An 18,282-nucleotide genomic window follows, 5' to 3' on the forward strand; every position below is an offset into this window, starting at 1 on the left:
TTGATTTATTGAAAACATCGCATGTCTAACATTGTTGTGTTGTAAAGAAATGTAATTCTTCAACATTTGTATTATAAATATTAAATACATACCTATTATAATAACTCCATATTGTCTTACATTTGCACGTGTTATTTTGTACATAATTTTAATATGATTAAATGTAAACCTTTAATATACACAGGATTTAAAACACCGTCTACTTGGGTTGTATCAACACTAATAACATTTTTGACATGACACAAAAGTACCTTCTTTGCAACATTTTTTATTATTCCATCACGAATTTTAGAGTATAAATAGAGTTACATTTAAAATGTATTTAAAAAGTATTGTAACCATCATTTATATTTTATCATACTAATATTATAAATGTGAAAGTTTAGATGGATGGATGTTTGTTAGAGTTTGTAGCCTAAACGGCTGAGCGGATTTCCATGAAATTTGGTATAGATGTATGATGATAGTATGGAAGAACACATAGGCTACTTACTTTTGTGTTTCTTAATTCCAAGCGAACGGAGTCGAGGGCGAAAGCTAGTATTAAATAATTAAGGAAAAAGTACCTTTATATTTAAAGAAACCTAATTAAAAAAAAATCTAAGTACCAATCTACTACTATCTTACTAATAAAGATACTTTTTTAATAGGTTTCTATATTCGACTATTCGTAAAAGGTAAAATGAAAAACATACTTTTGGAATATTGTCAATGTAAATTTATTTATATTAAAATGTAGAAATTTCAGTAGATTACATAATTTTTTAAAAACTAACGTAAATATTTAAACTTAAAATTAAGTAGTCTTCTAAATGAAGCCATACAAATTCAAACTTTAAAAAAAAAGTATTAAAAACGCAAGCGGTTTAACTAGTGAAGTAAAACCACTTGACTAAATCTATAATGCCTAGTTCACACTAGGAATGATTTCGTCGTTATCGATTAATTTAGTAGCTAAAATCGAGTCTATCTAGACAGTAGCGCAAACAATTACTGTCTCAGTATAGTACACAAATGTTATGCAATATCAACGTAAACTACGGATCGCGACTAAATTGTTTTAAACAATTAATTGTAACTATAATATTAATTAGCGGTCCTGCCAGGAATGCGCGCGAATATCAATCCTTCTAATGACTTTGATGCTGTCAGCTACGGACGTGACGTTTATGCCGATAATCTAGTGATGCGCCAATTCTACTGCACGGTGCTATTTTTCTTCTCAATAATTGCCAAGATCGGACTTATTTAATAGTTTAGTTACGCCGAAAAAGTCGAATCGACTAAATAATTTGCGAGTCTAATCCAAATTTTCGTCTTTCAGTCCTTTAGTTACTAAATTACTTGGGACTCGACTAAATTAATAGCTTCGTGTGAACTAGGCATAAGAACTTTAGAGTTGCAAATGTGTTGCCGAATGGCAAAACCATATTCTATACCAGGGGTAGCAAACTACATAATATTTTGAGCACGTCAATGATCATAAAAACACTACAAAAAAATTATGAAGTAGATGCACCATGGAATTGACGTAATAAGCGCAATCAAAATTCGATGGCACGTCAAATTGGCACGTTGATGCATAAATGTTCGCAACCCCTGTACTATCCTAACACTTATGTTAATATTTCCTAACTATTTTCGAAATCCTTTTTAGTTCTATCCCCTTCAAAATATTCCTGTATCTCTCTAAACGTTTTCCCCTTAGTTTCAGGTACGCAATAATGTATAAATATACAAGTAATAAAACAGCAACCGCTGAACCACCAGTACGTCACCGCGGGCCCTAAAACTGTTGTTAGCGTAGAGAAATATTTAGTGGTTAAAAACACAGACAAAGTGTTTATAATCAAACTTATAGATACGCCAAAAGCTCGCGCTGGACCGTCGAACAATTCCGCTGTAAGAACCCAAATGAGAGATCCCATTCCTGAAAAAAGAAATAAGAGTTAAATAAAAAATAAACAAAAGTAAGTAGCCTATGTGTTCTTCTAGACTGTCCTTTACGTCTATGCCAAATTTCATCGTAATCCATTTAGCCGTTTATGCTATAAACTTTAACATACATCCAGCCATCTAAACTTTTGCATTCATAATATTAATAAGATTGGTCTATATTGACTACTTGGTTCATATGTATTGTTAACACTGGCTACCGACAAAGAATAAAAATAAGTTACGATTTGAGATGTAAAAAAAAAGAAGTGCAAGGTGTGACATAAAGAAAAAACTAATGTAAAATATGAGCTCTGTAATTAAATTGTATATTTTGTGATAAAATATTAATAAATAAGTTATAAAAATCAAGATTGTATTAGTTTACATCTATTCAAAGATATAAATAAAATTTAAAAAAGATTATTATTTGTTTTATATAATTTAGCCTTACTTAACTATAGTAAACCTTGCGTACTACTAAAGGTTAAAGCACTAAAGGGTTTTTTTCTTTTTCTAATACAATTTTGCCTTATTCAACTGTGATAATTGGATAAAACAATAGATAATTTATGTTATGTTAAGGATAAAAGAAGTAAAACGATTCATTAGTTGTGTTTATGAACCGACTTCAAAAAAGGAAGGTTGTTTTTTTTGTTTATTTCTTTTCTTTGTTTTAATTTTAGTCTATAAATACGCGTAATAATACTAAATAATATTGTAATATTAATATTTACCTGCACTATAACAATATACCACAAGGATAAGCGATATTAACGGCAAATAATTTAAGAAACCTTGCACTTCGGCATCCTCGCGTATTTTGAAGAACGCACCCAATCCCACCTGAAAAAAGCAAATAACTATTATAAGCACGATCATACAAGTAATTTAGTTAAATAGTGGTACTCCTTATGGAGTACATAAGTTCCAATTTATTAACTTCATAAGTTTAATAGCGTGAAAATATAGTCTAAAGTCGTAACGTCTAAGACCTTTTATATTAAAAATATCCAACTATCTTTTGTCCGCGACGCGAAAAAACAAAAGTAAATAGCCTATGTGTTCTTCCAGATTATCCTCTACGTTTGTGCCAAATTTCATCGAGATCGGTTCAGTAGTTTTGGCTACAAATTTTAACAAACATCCATCCATCTAAACTTTCGCATTTATAATATTAGTAAGAAGTAGGATAATTTCTACCGAGTATATTGTGATTGCTGACGTTCTACATAACTAAGAAGTGTTTGTTTACGCTTTATTATAATAGTATAGATACATATCTATCTATACTTCTATACTAATATAATAAAGCGTAAACACACACTTCTTTGTTGCCTAAGATGTCAGCAATCACACCATATTTTTAAATAATTCTTTTTTTTATAAAAAACCCTACTCTTGCGTCACGCTTTAGGCTATATATTTTAACGCCATTAAACTTAGGGGTTAAATATTTTGGATAAAAACTCTAATGTGGGAAAGAGACCATAAGTTGCTGCCAACATCAAGGAAGCAAGGTTGTCATCATGTCTTGTCATCTTGACATTTGTAATTGATAATGTGACAAATGTAAAAAATAAGATAAAATGTTCATAATTTCATGCGGATGAAGTTGCAAGGGAACAGCTAGTAGATAATAAATACTCACTAGTCCAATAAGCATTCCGATCAATGATGATATTAATATCTGTTTCCTTTTGAACCTCTCCATCATAACAGTGGTACAAAAGCTTGCAAACAGTTGTATCACACCAATAACAACCGAGGCAATTTCCGGCTTTACCTTCGTTCTTGTGGATACCAGAATCGTTTGCAAATAAAACGATACAGCGTTAAAACCGACTAGTTGCGAACCCGCGCATAAAAGCATTGCTACACCCAAACTTTTAAGGACAACTCTATTCTTTAACAATGCTATTTTGTCGACTTTATTATCGGTCGATAACGCGTAACTTGCTATCTCTTCTTTTGCCAATTGATCATTCCCTCGAAGAAGTTTTAATACGTCATGTGCATCATTTGTTTTACCTGAAAATTACTTGTTATTAAAAAAACACAAAAATAAACAATTGACATCATTTGTCAGCGGTTCAAATGTACAATTACGTATGCTTTTGTAAATTCCATCCGTGAAGTACCACTTTAACAGCTGAACAAAAGAATGCTGCTATCTTTGCTTTTTTAAGTTATTAGAACGAGACGGAACTATTCGTATGGACAGTCGACCTTACTGTTAACTGGACATATCCTGGCCTAGTATAGAAAATTGCCAGAAACCAATTGTATCATCCATTGTAATATAATCGACAATATTTGCACGAGATTTATGTACTTTACTTCCAAATTCAATTGGCCATATTTAAAAGACCTTTACTATAACAAAATATTTTTACTGACACTTACCTTTTGCATATAAAAAGAACGGACTATCAGGCAGAAAGAGTAGCGGTATACCAGCAACTACGTTAATCACAGCGAAGACTGTGTTAAATGTTGTATACGACGTGTACGGTCCTACTGATAAAGTGACCACAATACCCAAGGATGAGAATATCTGCAGAAAGGTGCCGAGGGAACCTCGCATTTCTTTCTGTAAAAAAAAATTAGCAGCAATAGAATTTATAAGGACTAATGGCTGGTAACCTTTATCTTTGGACTTGCATCTAGCAATCGTAACCTTTGTAACCACAGAGTAGTCTAGCTACAAAGAACTAAGCATAATGACCGCCCAGGGCACCTGACAGATAGCGAAAGCGATCCCGTGGCGCCCCACACAATGGCCAGGAGGGAACAGAGGGGTTTAGTGGCATAATATCAATGTACTTACACTAGCTATTTCTGATGAGTAGATAGGCACGACAGTGAATACAAAAGAGTCTGTGACACCAATAAGTGCTCGTCCCAATATCAGCATCCATACATCAGAAGCAAATATGTAGATAATACTGACAATAATCTTTGGAACACAAGCTATTATCACGCAGTACTTTCTGCCGATACTATCGATTAACATACCTAAAAGGATGTTTGCTGAAAGAAAAAAACTACATACATATTGGTTTTTAAAATACGAAAATGCCGACTCATCGTCAGACAGACCAAAGAGAAAGAATTTACCTATGCTTAATCTATGACAATCTACTCTTTGATAAAACTCTGTTCTTGATGTTTTAGAGGTTTTTTTCGTTTCAGTTGATTTGAAATTTTATAATTGTTGAATTGAATTGATCTAGACACTAAAGGCTGCTTTATTGTTACGTTCCTGTTCAGTTTTTAGGAAGGAATTTCTAGAACTTCCAAGAATCAGACACTAAATAAAGGGTTAAAATTACTCACTAAACACGGTGCAAAGAAATCCAATAGATACAATCCATGACCCTTCTTCCTCAGTAATTGTACGGTATAGAGGTGTCTCCGTGGCATTGGTGAGTTTGACCAACATTGGTGAAGGCCATGCTACACTCATGCCTGTCGTCAACACGCTTAGATTTACTGCACAGATAAAACATCGTATTAATGCACTAGCTGTTGCTCGCGACTTAGCCCGCATGAATTAAAAATAGCCTATGTGACTCACTGATAACGTAGCTTTTTAATGGTGAAAGAATTATTAAATTCGGCCTAGTAGTTTTTGAGTTATTTCAACACACAAAAATATTTTTTTTTCCTCTTTATACTATTGGTATAGATAAGTAAAGATATAGATGAAGCAAAACATTTGCATACCTTTTTAAAAAAAGAACGAACGTTGACAGTTAATGTGGACAGGGGTTTAAAAAGTATTTAAAAAAAACTGTAATTTCGAATAATCAGCGACCACTTGTTTATATAAACTTTTATAACGAAATTCAATTATTATTCCTTGTAATGTTATTTATAAGGTAACTGGAAATGAAAGCTGCAATCTTTTACAAAGATAGGCAAAACAGGTCTTAATACTGGTTTTATAGGAAATCGATAGGAAAGAATTGATTCCAATAGGAAATCACACATTTAAATAGAATAACAAATGACAATAACGATAGTGTTACGAGCAAAATATTTTAAAAATCACAAATCTATACATATATCGGCGCTTGTACATTTCTTCTCCTGTCCTGTATTTAAATAAGTTACAGTTTTAACGAAGTAAAGACCTAAGCCGAGGCTCCTGAGGGAGTCCTCAAGGGCCCATAAACGAGATTTAAGTTAAACGTTATCTCCGCTCGGCTACCTCAAGTCTTGTAAAACTGCACTCGTAAATACCTCTTCAAGAAGAACAGAAATAAATCAGTAACAAAAATCGTCTCTAACAACGACTTATGCAATTGTTAAACAGTCACAGTCAATTTAATTTCATCTATTCATTTACATTTAATTTTAAAGTAGTAAATTAAAAATGCAAAATTATGTGCTTTAGTGTGAGAAAATCTTTTTTTTTTTGGTTAAAATTATCATAAATTCAAATTAAGCCAGTACTTTTCCTCTAAAACTTGACTATTTTTAGAATACTTACATAATATGAAACACGTGAAGCTATTTTTTATTGTTTCTTTGAATATTATCTAACTAAATAATAATATAAACAGTAATTGGTGCTCAACACTGGTCAGATAATTATATTAATTTAAACTTAGGAATAAACTGAGTATAACACACATAAAAAAACCTACAGACGAATTGAGTACCTCCTTCTTTTGGGAAGTCGGTCAAAAAGGAAATATTTGTTATACATTTTTGTTAAGCTACGCGTTTGATTACGATCCAACCTGATTATATATTATTATTATAATAATATATTGGTATTAGTTTATTTCTAAGTTTATCTTTATACCGCGTTTACTTGTAAGGCTGTAAATATGAACGCACTTGGTGTGGAAGGAAGTATAAAATGAATCTTTTCTCTTCTAAACGATGGAATCTTGGTTGCTTTTGCAATCCCTTCATCTTCATCAGCTCACTATATTTTCCCCCTAAAGGAGCTCTGAGCCTACCTAAGTAAAGGGTTGTAATTCATTGGTTAAAAATCAAATGGATTAAAAACTTTAATTAATAAAACCTTATTTGTTTATAATGAATGGAAATCGTCTTTACCAAACACGCATGCGAGAATCATAAAATTGCGTTGATTTTTTTTAAATATAACTAATATTCTACATTCTAATATTCCGGCCTACATCATCTACCTTTATTTGAAAGTTACGATATAATCGGTCTCGTCCTAACGGAGGTTATCGTGTAAAACCGCGTTCTTGCGGACAGACAGACAAAAGTTTTCAAAACAAAATTATAAGCAACGTAAACACATCATGTTCTAGATATATTTTATTCCATATTACGTAGAGACAGTCATTTTTTTAATATGCATTGTCTATTTTTGCTGTACTCAATCGTTTTATAATGCATGAGTCTAAAGTGAGGCACGTCCTGTGTGATATAATACAAGTTACATTGTAACTTAATTGACCTGAGTTATGTAATAGAGGTAAATAAAAGAACGCTTGAACTTGAATTCTAAACAATTTTTATAATTATTGCAGAGCTTTCGCCCATGACTTCGTCTGTGTGGTATTAGAAAACAAAAGTAAGTAGCTTATATGTACTTCCAGTTTATCCTTTGCGAAATTTCATCGAGATCTGTTCACCAGTTTAGGCTACAAACTCTAACAAACATTCATACATCCATCTAAACTTTCGCATTCATAAAATTAGTAAGATTATGTTATATTAATTGTTGCTTCTAAGTCTCGTTTTTCTAAAGCCCGCAACATACGCTTAGTTCTAACAGTTTTAACTGACCAGTGACTCTTCAGTGTAAACTGTGCGAGTGAAGACTTTAACTTCAACTGTTCAGCTGACAGTTGAGTTTATAATCGGTTAGAACCAGTACCAGCGTTAGGGTAGTACGAGGTAAGGCGAAAGCCCAGGGCGACAGAAATGAAGGGAGTCACAGGCGACGTGGGTGCCCGTGGTGCGTCTTTATGCCTTTTCTATAAGGGTTTATATTACGGATAAAGGTCGCCGTAAAAGTCTCAACCAGGGCGCAGGGAATGCTAAAACCGGCCCTGGTTATAAATAATAACGAAGGCTTATCTGATGTTATCGAACTTATTGTAACCTTATTCGTCCAAATATAAGCTTGCACTACTCGACGAAAGTTTAAAATAGAATACATAGATAGATGAAATAGATTTACTCTACGAAAGATTCACTATATTATTTTGCGCCAAAAAGTTGCAACGCGTCCTTATTCTCACCTCGTTTGAATGAAACAGAGGATTATAGTTTCGAAGAAGCGGCAACGTCTTCGTTGGCCACTTAATCTTTGATTTTATTTTGTGCCTACTTCCAACTTCTAAGTACTAAACCTGTAGAGGGCAAATCTGTTATTTTTGTTACCATATAAGTTCCCTGGATATTTAAATAAATTAAGTGAGGGCCAAAAAGGAAAATAAAGATTGGGAGACTAAATAAACGGTGGACTAATAGCATAATTCAAAGAATTTTACAATTAACAGGAAAAGAAACGCTTGAAAAATATGTTTTGATTTTTTTTTCTTTACTATTGGCAATTTATGGAGGAAACAAAATAAAACCAATTAAGTTTAAAAGAACAGAAAGAAATAAAAGAAAACATCATTATGGTAGTTATAAGGTTATGTAGAATTTGTAAAATTCGTTTACTTACCGAAAATCACCACTGCATATTGTCGTAGAATTCCCGGTTCAGGGGAAAACAGGAGTTTCCGAGATAATAACATTTTTAAATCACATATAAAACCTTTTTACACTTAAAAAAAACTGTGCTTGTCAGAGTTTCTTTTCTATTTATTTCTCCAAATTAAAATTTCCAGCCAGTACGCAATTTTTACGAGCGACACTTCTGCACGCAGCAAACGTTATTCAACATTGCAACAGACTCGGCTATGGTCCTTTCACTTGTACGGTAAGTTTGCACTACCAAAACGCCTATATAAAAATTCTGATGTCTCATTTATTTCAAGGAGAATGAGTGGGACAGCATTTTATTTTTACATGAGTGAACACGCACGGTTATATTGATAAATGGACAATGAGCATCACAAGTTTCTTAAACGGCAAACTATGACATAAGTTATTAAATTAGAATTACTGCTTAGAACAAAATCCGAATTGAGTACAAACTTGTTTGACGGCCAACTGATCTTGGCCGTACTTGACTTGACGTTTAACCTTTCCTCAAATAGTATTAGAAACCTTCAAAAGAAGACGGGTTACCTACCTCACTGTTTTTTGAATAACTAGCAAAGACTACGCCTACTGAAATTTATAGAAGATTAACTAAAGATATTTTTTTTATTTGGACATACTAAAAAACTTCTAAAATGAATTTAAAAATACATCACAAATGCAAAGTTTGTTTAGAATTAGATAGTTTGAATTAAAACGTATTTTAAACGAACCTCCCTACATTGATCGTAATCTATACTAATATTATAAAGAAGATTTGTATTTTTGTATGGATTAAAATAACTCAAAAACGAATAGACCGCTTTCAAAAATTCCTTCACCTATTGACAGCTACTTTATCGCTGAGTAATATAGGTCACATTTTTATTATTTTTTTTAATTTCACGCGGGCCAAGTCGCGAACAACAGCTAGTTTTAAATATAAACGTGTGTATTAGTGGACGAGTAATAAAAAATATTATTACTTTGATAAGTGCAATATGTCACGAAAAAATCACATTTCTGTGAACAATATTTTTATAACATGATGTACATTTTACAATTCGAATAGAAGTAAATTAGAAACGACCCAATCCAAAAAAAACCTACAAAATCGAATTTCGAACCTAAATCCTGTGTCTATTGTGATATCTTCACCTTTACGTTTCAAGGTCGTTAGTTAAACCATAGTACAACCCATTGCAATAATTAAGTGTGGATTACACTTACACAACGAACGCAAGAACGATATTCAGTTTTATTAGAGCAATAGGCTAATCCCCAATACAAATATATCAGAAATGTGTGTCAATGACATTTCATATTAACTTGGTTAGGTTAACTATTGCTAAACTGATAATTATTATTATTCTTCATTCATACAATCAAAAGGTAGTAACTAAAACCACAAAATATTTGTTAAATTTATTGATCATATAGTTAATCTCGTAAGTACATAAAAGATTAAGTAAAATTATGCTTGTCAAGAAAAACATCAGCTATTAAACATAAAATTTATTGAATTATTGGTGTAAATGAAAAACTCTTCAACATGTACGTTTGAATTTGGCGCTCTTTTTGAACGCACATTCCGTCTTTACCGCGCAAAAGCGATCTCTTACCAGGAGTGAAGGGAAGTGATTTAGTTTTTCACAATTAAAGTAAGAACCTGCACAAGTTCAGTATTTGAATTGAAATAAATTGTTATTTTTTAACTGTTACTACAATTTAATTAGTCCATGTTCGCAAAAGATTATCAATTTTTAAACGTAGCCGTCAACTGTCAATCTATCATATGTCAAATTTTGGTGTTTATGTTTATATGTATAGTTATTCCAGTATTCTTCAAAAAACTAATTATCATTAGATTTCACAACTATAACTTTCAATATGGATGATGATGATTACTGGAACACTAGTGAAACAAAGGCTAAAGCGTTTAGTTTTGACGACGATGTAGTAAGTTTTGATTCAAACCTAATACGTAAGTTAAAACTGTATACCATTTTCTTATACATTTATACGTTGTTTTCAGCTTTCACCGCAAGAGATATTAGCCATTGGACAGAAGCCGTATTCAGGATCTGGCGAAGAAGGAATACTCAATTCAAATATTAGCAATATTAAACCAGCTTTAGTGCCAATATCAAGCTTAGTATCATCCAAGGTCTTGGATCTATGTAAGTTTAAATATTAACGTATCTCTGAAAATTGGCAAGGACAACATAGTTTGGAAGAACTCATATTCTATTACTTATAGTTTGTTTCTATCATGCATACTCACAATTGTGGATAGCTACTGTATCTGTACTAATAATACAAAGAGGAAAGATTTGTATCTTTGTATGTTTTGGAATTACTCAAAAACTAATGGCCCAATTTCAATTCTATCACCATTAGAAGTTATTTAATCAGTGAGTAACATAGGCTGTATTTTCTGCTTGCTGTTCCCGTGCGACTTCATCCGCATGAAATTATGAACATTTTATTTTATTGTTTACATTTGTCAAAATATCAATGACAAATGACAAAATTACATGACATGATAAATCTCGGCAAACTTGCTTCTTTGATGTTGGTAGCAACTTATAGTCTCTTTCCCACATTAGGGTTTTCCAAAATTTTAACCGCCTAAGTTTAATGGTGTTAAAATACATAGCCTAAAGCGTGACATAAGTGTAGGGCTTTTTATTAAAAAAAGAATTATTGAAATATGTGCTGCAATTGCTGACATCTTAGGCAACAAAGAAGTGTGTGTTTATGCTTTATTATAATAGTATAGATAACATCTTAATTTCATGCGGACTAAGTCACATGCAACAGCCAGTATTTAAATAAAAAGTGTCATCATCACATTGTGTCAGTCAATTGTGGCATACACTACACTGCATCAAATAACTTTTCATACTATCTGAACAGCAAGTTTATAATTTTCAACAGTGGTACTCGCACAATCAGGGAAGGATATAAAAGGTAAATCAGAGCCAGAAGAAACAGTTGCCATAACATTAAAAAGACTTGTCCTTGGGCGTAGTTATGCATTACATGTACACAAAAGTCTTAAAAGTAAAACTGAACTGTTAGATGGAGCGGTTGCTATTGGAGATGGTAATGCCATACTTACTGTGAGTATCATAATCTTACTAATATAAATGAGTTAGTTTAGATGGATGTTTGTTAGGTGACTAGAACAGCTGAACAGATCTTCATGTAATTTGACATAGAAGAACACAGGATACTTAACCATCTTTAATCCTGTGTGAATTTTTTTGTCACTCCTGGGATGTGGGTGTTTTTATTTAAAAAAAAGTTTACTGTGTTTAAATCTAAAATTAAATATATCTTATTTCTATATCACAGCTAGTAATGTAAAAAATGTAAAAGTTTGGATGGATGGATGTTATTACATATCCAGGAAACAGCTTAATGAATTATAATAAAATTTGGTACAGTTAGTAGTCTGAAAGACCACAGTCTACTTACTAAGTTTTTATTTAAGTTGCAGGTAAAATCTAATAAAAAACAAAACAAGTTATTTCTCATCTGTTCATTAAATGTTATATCGCTATTAAAAATATAGTTATATTAAATAAATTAGCAAATAAGCAATTTTATTAAGATAACCTCACTTTTTTAAACAAGACTATTTTTTCCTTGGATTTGTAATCTTTTATAAACCACTATAATTGCATTTCTTAATTAGGTAAAAATGACATTGGACATTTATTCTTTTTTTTCAGATTGTATTATTTCTAATACAAACATTAAACAAGAAAATTGTATATGAATTATTATCATCACGACCTTTAGCGCTCAGTCATTATATAGGTAATCTGCAATCAGAGGGAAAGATATCCGAACTAACAGACTTGCTGACGTAAGTTAATTATTGCCTTTTTAAGTACATCTTACTTAATATTATAAATATTAAAGTTTACAGGATAGTATGGATGGATGTTAGAGTTTACATCCTAAACATTTGAATGGATTTCGATGAAATTTGGTATAGATGTAGAACATAATCTGAAAGAACACAAAGTTCTTTTTGGGCCTGTCCCACCACATTGTAAATTGTCTAATAATAATCCAATGTGTAAAACATGTGATGGAAATATCAGATTTGGTCCTTTATATGACAGTGACGTCATTTAAGCTATCTGAGTCTTTACCAGCCAGTGGTGGGACAGGCCCTTAATATTATAGATATTAAAGTTTAGATGAATTTGTAGATATACATATATGGATGGATGGTTCACAGCCTCGACAGTTGAATCAATGTCATTGATATTTGGCATATATGTAGAACATAGTCTGAAAAAATAGTACTTACTTTTTTTTTAATTCCTTGCACACGGAATTGAGAGTAAAACCTATTGTTAAACCTAGTATCAGACTATTCTTGACTGGACTTTGACTATAAGTGGTTATTTTTTTAATTCCGTGCTGGAAAAGTCGCTGGCGACCGCTAATATAGATAACTTAACTGTTTCAGAATGCTAGGACGGAGTTCAGATTCAGCTGTAAGTATATTTTTCATATTTCATAGACTAATATACATGTTTATAATTGTTTTTTACATTTGGTCAACTTGACCATACATATTCTACCAGTATTGGTTTCTGCATGATTTCAAACACATCAATAATATATTTTCGCCGTTTTTTAATACACTTTATTAAAAAAAAATGTTTTATCAACAGATTTATCAATTTCAACATACAGTAAAGAATCAAGGCAACAATGTGGATAGCTTGCTGAAGAAAACTAACAATTTGTTAGCAAATCACTTCAACCAGCCCGGAGTTGACGCACACCAAACAAAGATGGTTGCGGATTACGTCAAATTATTAGGTTAGTTTTTTCGCAGTACTGAATATTAGAGTTCTGTTTAGATTTTTCTATTTCTTTCTTTCTAATTCTGTTGTATTTTAAAAAGCGAATTAGCGAAGTGACTGATGTTCATAGACTAGTTACAATGTCCTTTTGTTATCTGTAATTTTATTTATTCTTTACTCTATCATAGACAGAATGTTGCCGACATCAACACAATAAATAATCACAGTTGCTCACTAGCATTTAAAATTAATTATTACTTAACCTTCTCCCGTAGTGTCGGCGCGACAGGTTCTTGTCCTCGAAATAACTCTATCATACGTCATCACTCCCTTCTTGATCATGACACTTTTCACGCAATCCATCCATCTCTTTCTTGGCCTACCTCTGTCATTGTACCACACTCTTAACTAACATTCTTGTAACATGCGATTCATCCCTCATAATATGCCCAAGCTAACCTTTTACTCCTTACCTTCTCTACCACTGGGGCTACTCTCAAATTTCCTCTAACATAATCTATATTTATAACTATTTGTAGAATGGCAGAGTTTCGCAAAGAAGAGTGAGTTGAACAACAAGTCGTCACTGGAGTGCCTCGCGCACTGCTGCCGCCTGCACTGGGCGGAGGGCGCGGGCCACATCATGTCACCTCTCACTTTGTGCCAGCGGCAACAGGTAACCTTCACCTTTTTGATCACCCATCATTTTTGTATTTCATATTCTCTTTGAAAATCCCAGATTCAATTATAAATTTAAAAATAATGGTATAGTAACTTAACATATCTATTAGGATTTATATTTGACAAGCGGTTTCATTGTTTACATTTCCAAACTTTATTGTTTACATTCAGTAAACGTTAACGTAAAACGTTATATATACTCAAACTCAACTCAAATAACAAGAAAAGCACTTGTCATTGGCTAAAAACTCAATTAACCTTGTTACTTTGTCATTGGTTTGTTTTTGTCTCTTCCTCGCATAACAAATTTTTCCAATTTACTTATCCCTTAAGTTTAATAGCGTGAATATATGTAGCCCAAAGCATGTCTTACATTTTCCTTCACCGTAAGAAAGTCGGGTAAATTATACACATATGAAAATTCGAAAAATCGAAAATCACATTGGTACAGCGGGATTCGAACCCAATACCTGTTTACAAGTCAAGTGCTTAAACCACTAAGCCACCGACGCTCCCCGACCTTAAGATGTAATACTTCAATAATATACTTTGATTGCTGACATCCGACATAACAAAATGTTACCCTTTATTACATGAATATAGATTGGAATATATATGTCGGCTTGAGCTAGCACGATATCAGAATTACTATTACTCGAGATCACATGTGGGCGCTCATGGGTAAAGTCGGATGCCAGGAATACACAATACTCCTCAGTCAGGATATCATCGATCTACCAAGCTCATATCGTTCAAACAATATTCTCACAACGATCCCTATTTTCAGAATAATCTAAGTTCTCACGAAAGTCGCTCGGCGGCGCTCGAGTTCTAATTATGACTTAAATTCAAATTAATTTCTTCTGATTGCGATATGTATACATTTTAAGAATCCCTGTAAATAAAAATTTTATGAAAAAATTATTATACCCGAACCCCAGGTCCCTGAGTTATTATATGTCAGGGGAACGACGAGGGCGGCAAAAAAAGGCCGCATAAAAAAAAAATGTATACATTTTGTTCCAGATCAGCCCCCTTCAGTACGAGTGGGTAGTCTTGAATGTGCACGCAAACGCTAACAAATGGGATATAGTTGAATCACTATTCACTAAAAAGGTATGATAAGCTATTTAAATATATATAAATCAGCAGTTCCCGTACTTCCACATGTCATAAAAACTTTATTTTATTGTTTACTTATGTAAAACTTTCAATTGTAAATGTTAAAATTTATATGCACAGTTGATTAGTGTATGTAACAGTGGTAGTGCCCGCTTTAACATCTTAGCACTGCAGGGCACGCCCCCAGTAATACCACGACCACACAGAAGACAGGCGTGAAATGGAAGCAATTCCGTGTTTCGTCCGATGAGTGTGGTGCCGGAGGCCTAATTTAAGTCCCTTTCTCTTTACAACCCTTTTCTTATGAGAGGATGGGAAGGGGAAGTGGATTTGACGATGGAGAAGATGCATAGGAAGAGGAAATATCCTCTTTATGTGCGTCTCCTCCTCCGTCGGATAAGGGTAGGCGACGCATCTGCAATTGCGGATGTCTATGGGCAGCGGTCGCTTCGCCATTTTGGCGGATTCAGGTGGCCGCTTGCTCCTTTGCCACCTTATGTTAAAAAAAAAAATGAGAGTAGTCTGTATGTTCTTCCAGACTCTCTATATCTATATTAAATTTCATCAAAATTCCTTAAACCATTTAGGCTACAAACTTCAATCCAACTAAACTTTCGCATTTATAACATTAGGATAGATAGTTTTACTACAGGATTGTTTTTTTTTAAATCAACATCTACAGACTTCGTCCGTACTCTTTTTTGCACAGTTTTTGTTGCGTAGTCCTTGTTCTACATTAATGAGTTATTTACTATATATACTAGCTTTCGCCCGCGACTCCGTCCGCGTGGAATTAAAGAAAAAAAAAGCAAGTACCCTATGAGTTCCAGAATATCCTCTATATCTATACCAAATTTCATAGTAATCCGTTCAGCCATTTAGGCTACAAACTCTCACAAACATCCATCCATCTAAACTTTCGCATTTATAATATTAGTATTAGTATGATAGTATGATATATATCTTTTTTCCAGGACTGGTTGGGACGTACCACTTTGTCAAGTCACATCCCAGTAGAGCGGCTGCTGTCGCGGCTGAGCGAGGAGCGCGCGCGCGCCCTGCTCGCCGCCGCGCTCGCCACCCTGGCCACCGACGAAAGACTGAGACTAGCATATAAGTATAAGGTCTCACTTTTATTTACTACATGTCATCATCATCATCATCATAATCATTATTATCATCATCATCATTATTATCATTATTATCATTATCATCATCATCATAATCATTATTATCATCATCATCGGAGTCTTTTTGTACGAGGGAAAATGCACTTACCCGCCCTTACCCCGGGCCAAAACCAGTGGCGCAGGGAGTGTGGGACTCGCCTAAAGACGTTCGTCTATACCCACTAAAAACCCTCGGGCCCTCCTCATCGAGCTCTCAACCAGCAAAGGGGGGCTCGGAGCCTACCCTAATAAGGGGTGACTGGGCCATAGTCAACCACGCTGCACTGCGGGTTGACTTCACGCATATCTTTGAATTTCTTCGCCGATACGAGAAGACACCACGATGTTTTCCTTCTCCGCAAGGTACTAGCTGTCGGTCGCGACTTATTCCACATTAATTTAAAAAATACAAATAAATCACCTTTCTAAAGGTAATTTTTTTTAAATCGGTCCAGTAGTTTTCGAGTTATTTTATTAATATAATAGTATTTTTATAATATTGGTATAAAAGCTGTTGCTCGCGCATTCGTTCGCGTGACATTTAAAAATATACCCTATATCACTCATAGATAAATTACCTTTCTAACGGTGAAAGATTTTTTAAAATCAGCCCAGTAAATTTTACGTACATCGAATCGAATACATACAAAAATACAAATCTTTTCTCTTTGTAATATTAGTATAGATTTATTTAAATTAGTTCAAACTTATAGAGAGAAAATTAACTGGATATAAGCATCAACAGGCATTTTCAAGTCCATGTAATTTCAATAACCTATCCATTTATAGAGATCAGTGACATCAGGCACTTGAATCATTACAAAATAAAAGTTATCGAAAGTTAAATCCATAGTAAGAGTTCACTTTAAATATATGAAAAATCATATTTCAGGTACATTCTGTGGTAATAGAAACCCTCGCTAAACAGAAAGATCGCACCGCGCTCACCAACTACAAAATGACTCTCAGCCCGCAGACTGAAGACTACATTTATGCTGAGAACACTTTGAGAGACTCAGTATGTATACATTTAAATAAACTGTGGTTGCCAGCAGTAAAAAATTTAATATAAATATCTGCAAATGTAAAATAGAAAGAAGATTTACTAAAGGTCCAATATTTTTTTAATTGATTATAAATATTTTTTTTTTCAGTCTATAAAGTGGAAGAATTAAATCTATGAAAAATCGGACGATCCTACAACTTGGAATCATTAATGTGTGCTGGATTACTTTAAAGCTATGTAATAGAAGCACAAGTTTTTGTAATTAAAAATTTCTTATTTTGCCTTGAAATCATTTATATTATACATGTAAATAAAAATGACATTTTTAAATAATATTTTTTATTTTTGTGAACTGTTTTTTTTTTCTCTAGTAATTTTGAGCTAGCAGCCACCCTAGAACTGTCAACTTATATCTCTTTATTACTACTATTATCTTTTCATTTCTGAGAAATGGAAATGAAGGAATGATAAGGGTAAGAGACGAAGATATCCTACTCTGTTATTCGCTAATTCAATGTAAAACAAAACGAACGTATAAAAGCAATTTTAATAATCATCAGGATTACAACAGTCACTGTCCTCTACACCACATAACCTTAGTAAATAAACGCATAAAGTGATACAAAGTAGACATCTGATGCACCTCATACAACTTGGTCCGCAAATGCAACACATCGCTGCTTTGTTTCTGAATTTTAATACGATAAATTCCTTTTAAATTCACATTCGTGCAAAAAATGCACCAATAGCTTGAAAAAACATCGAATTTCGTGAAAGAAATATTTGGATGCCTACTGAAATTCTTCTATATAATATAGCACCAAAATTAACATCAACTCTTTAA

The 18,282-nt window shown here is 33.1% G+C and overlaps 2 protein-coding genes across 2 annotated transcripts; one reads left to right on the forward strand and one right to left on the reverse strand.

Moving 5' to 3' along the window:
• Positions 1-699: 699 nt before the first annotated feature.
• On the reverse strand, positions 700-8,985 carry LOC106106137 (facilitated trehalose transporter Tret1-like). The gene is made up of 7 exons (XM_013286680.1): positions 8,606-8,985; positions 5,275-5,430; positions 4,766-4,968; positions 4,342-4,528; positions 3,587-3,966; positions 2,673-2,781; positions 700-1,930 (listed from the first exon to the last, which is right to left on the reverse strand). The coding sequence occupies exons 1-7, from the start codon at positions 8,676-8,678 to the stop codon at positions 1,632-1,634; spliced, it is 1,407 nt and encodes a 468-aa protein (XP_013142134.1). The 5' UTR covers positions 8,679-8,985; the 3' UTR covers positions 700-1,631.
• A 1,428-nt stretch (positions 8,986-10,413) lies between these two features.
• On the forward strand, positions 10,414-17,613 carry LOC106106150 (spermatogenesis-defective protein 39 homolog). The gene is made up of 11 exons (XM_013286699.1): positions 10,414-10,584; positions 10,661-10,805; positions 11,566-11,750; positions 12,366-12,502; positions 13,118-13,145; positions 13,326-13,476; positions 14,000-14,136; positions 15,168-15,257; positions 16,238-16,387; positions 17,325-17,450; positions 17,587-17,613. Exons 1-11 carry the CDS (start codon positions 10,516-10,518, stop codon positions 17,605-17,607), a joined length of 1,239 nt encoding a protein of 412 aa, XP_013142153.1. The 5' UTR covers positions 10,414-10,515; the 3' UTR covers positions 17,608-17,613.
• The last annotated feature ends 669 nt before the right edge of the window (positions 17,614-18,282 follow it).

This window comes from Papilio polytes, unplaced genomic scaffold, assembly GCF_000836215.1.
Source record: "Papilio polytes unplaced genomic scaffold, Ppol_1.0 DF822400.1, whole genome shotgun sequence".
NCBI classification, from domain to species: domain Eukaryota; kingdom Metazoa; phylum Arthropoda; class Insecta; order Lepidoptera; family Papilionidae; genus Papilio; species Papilio polytes.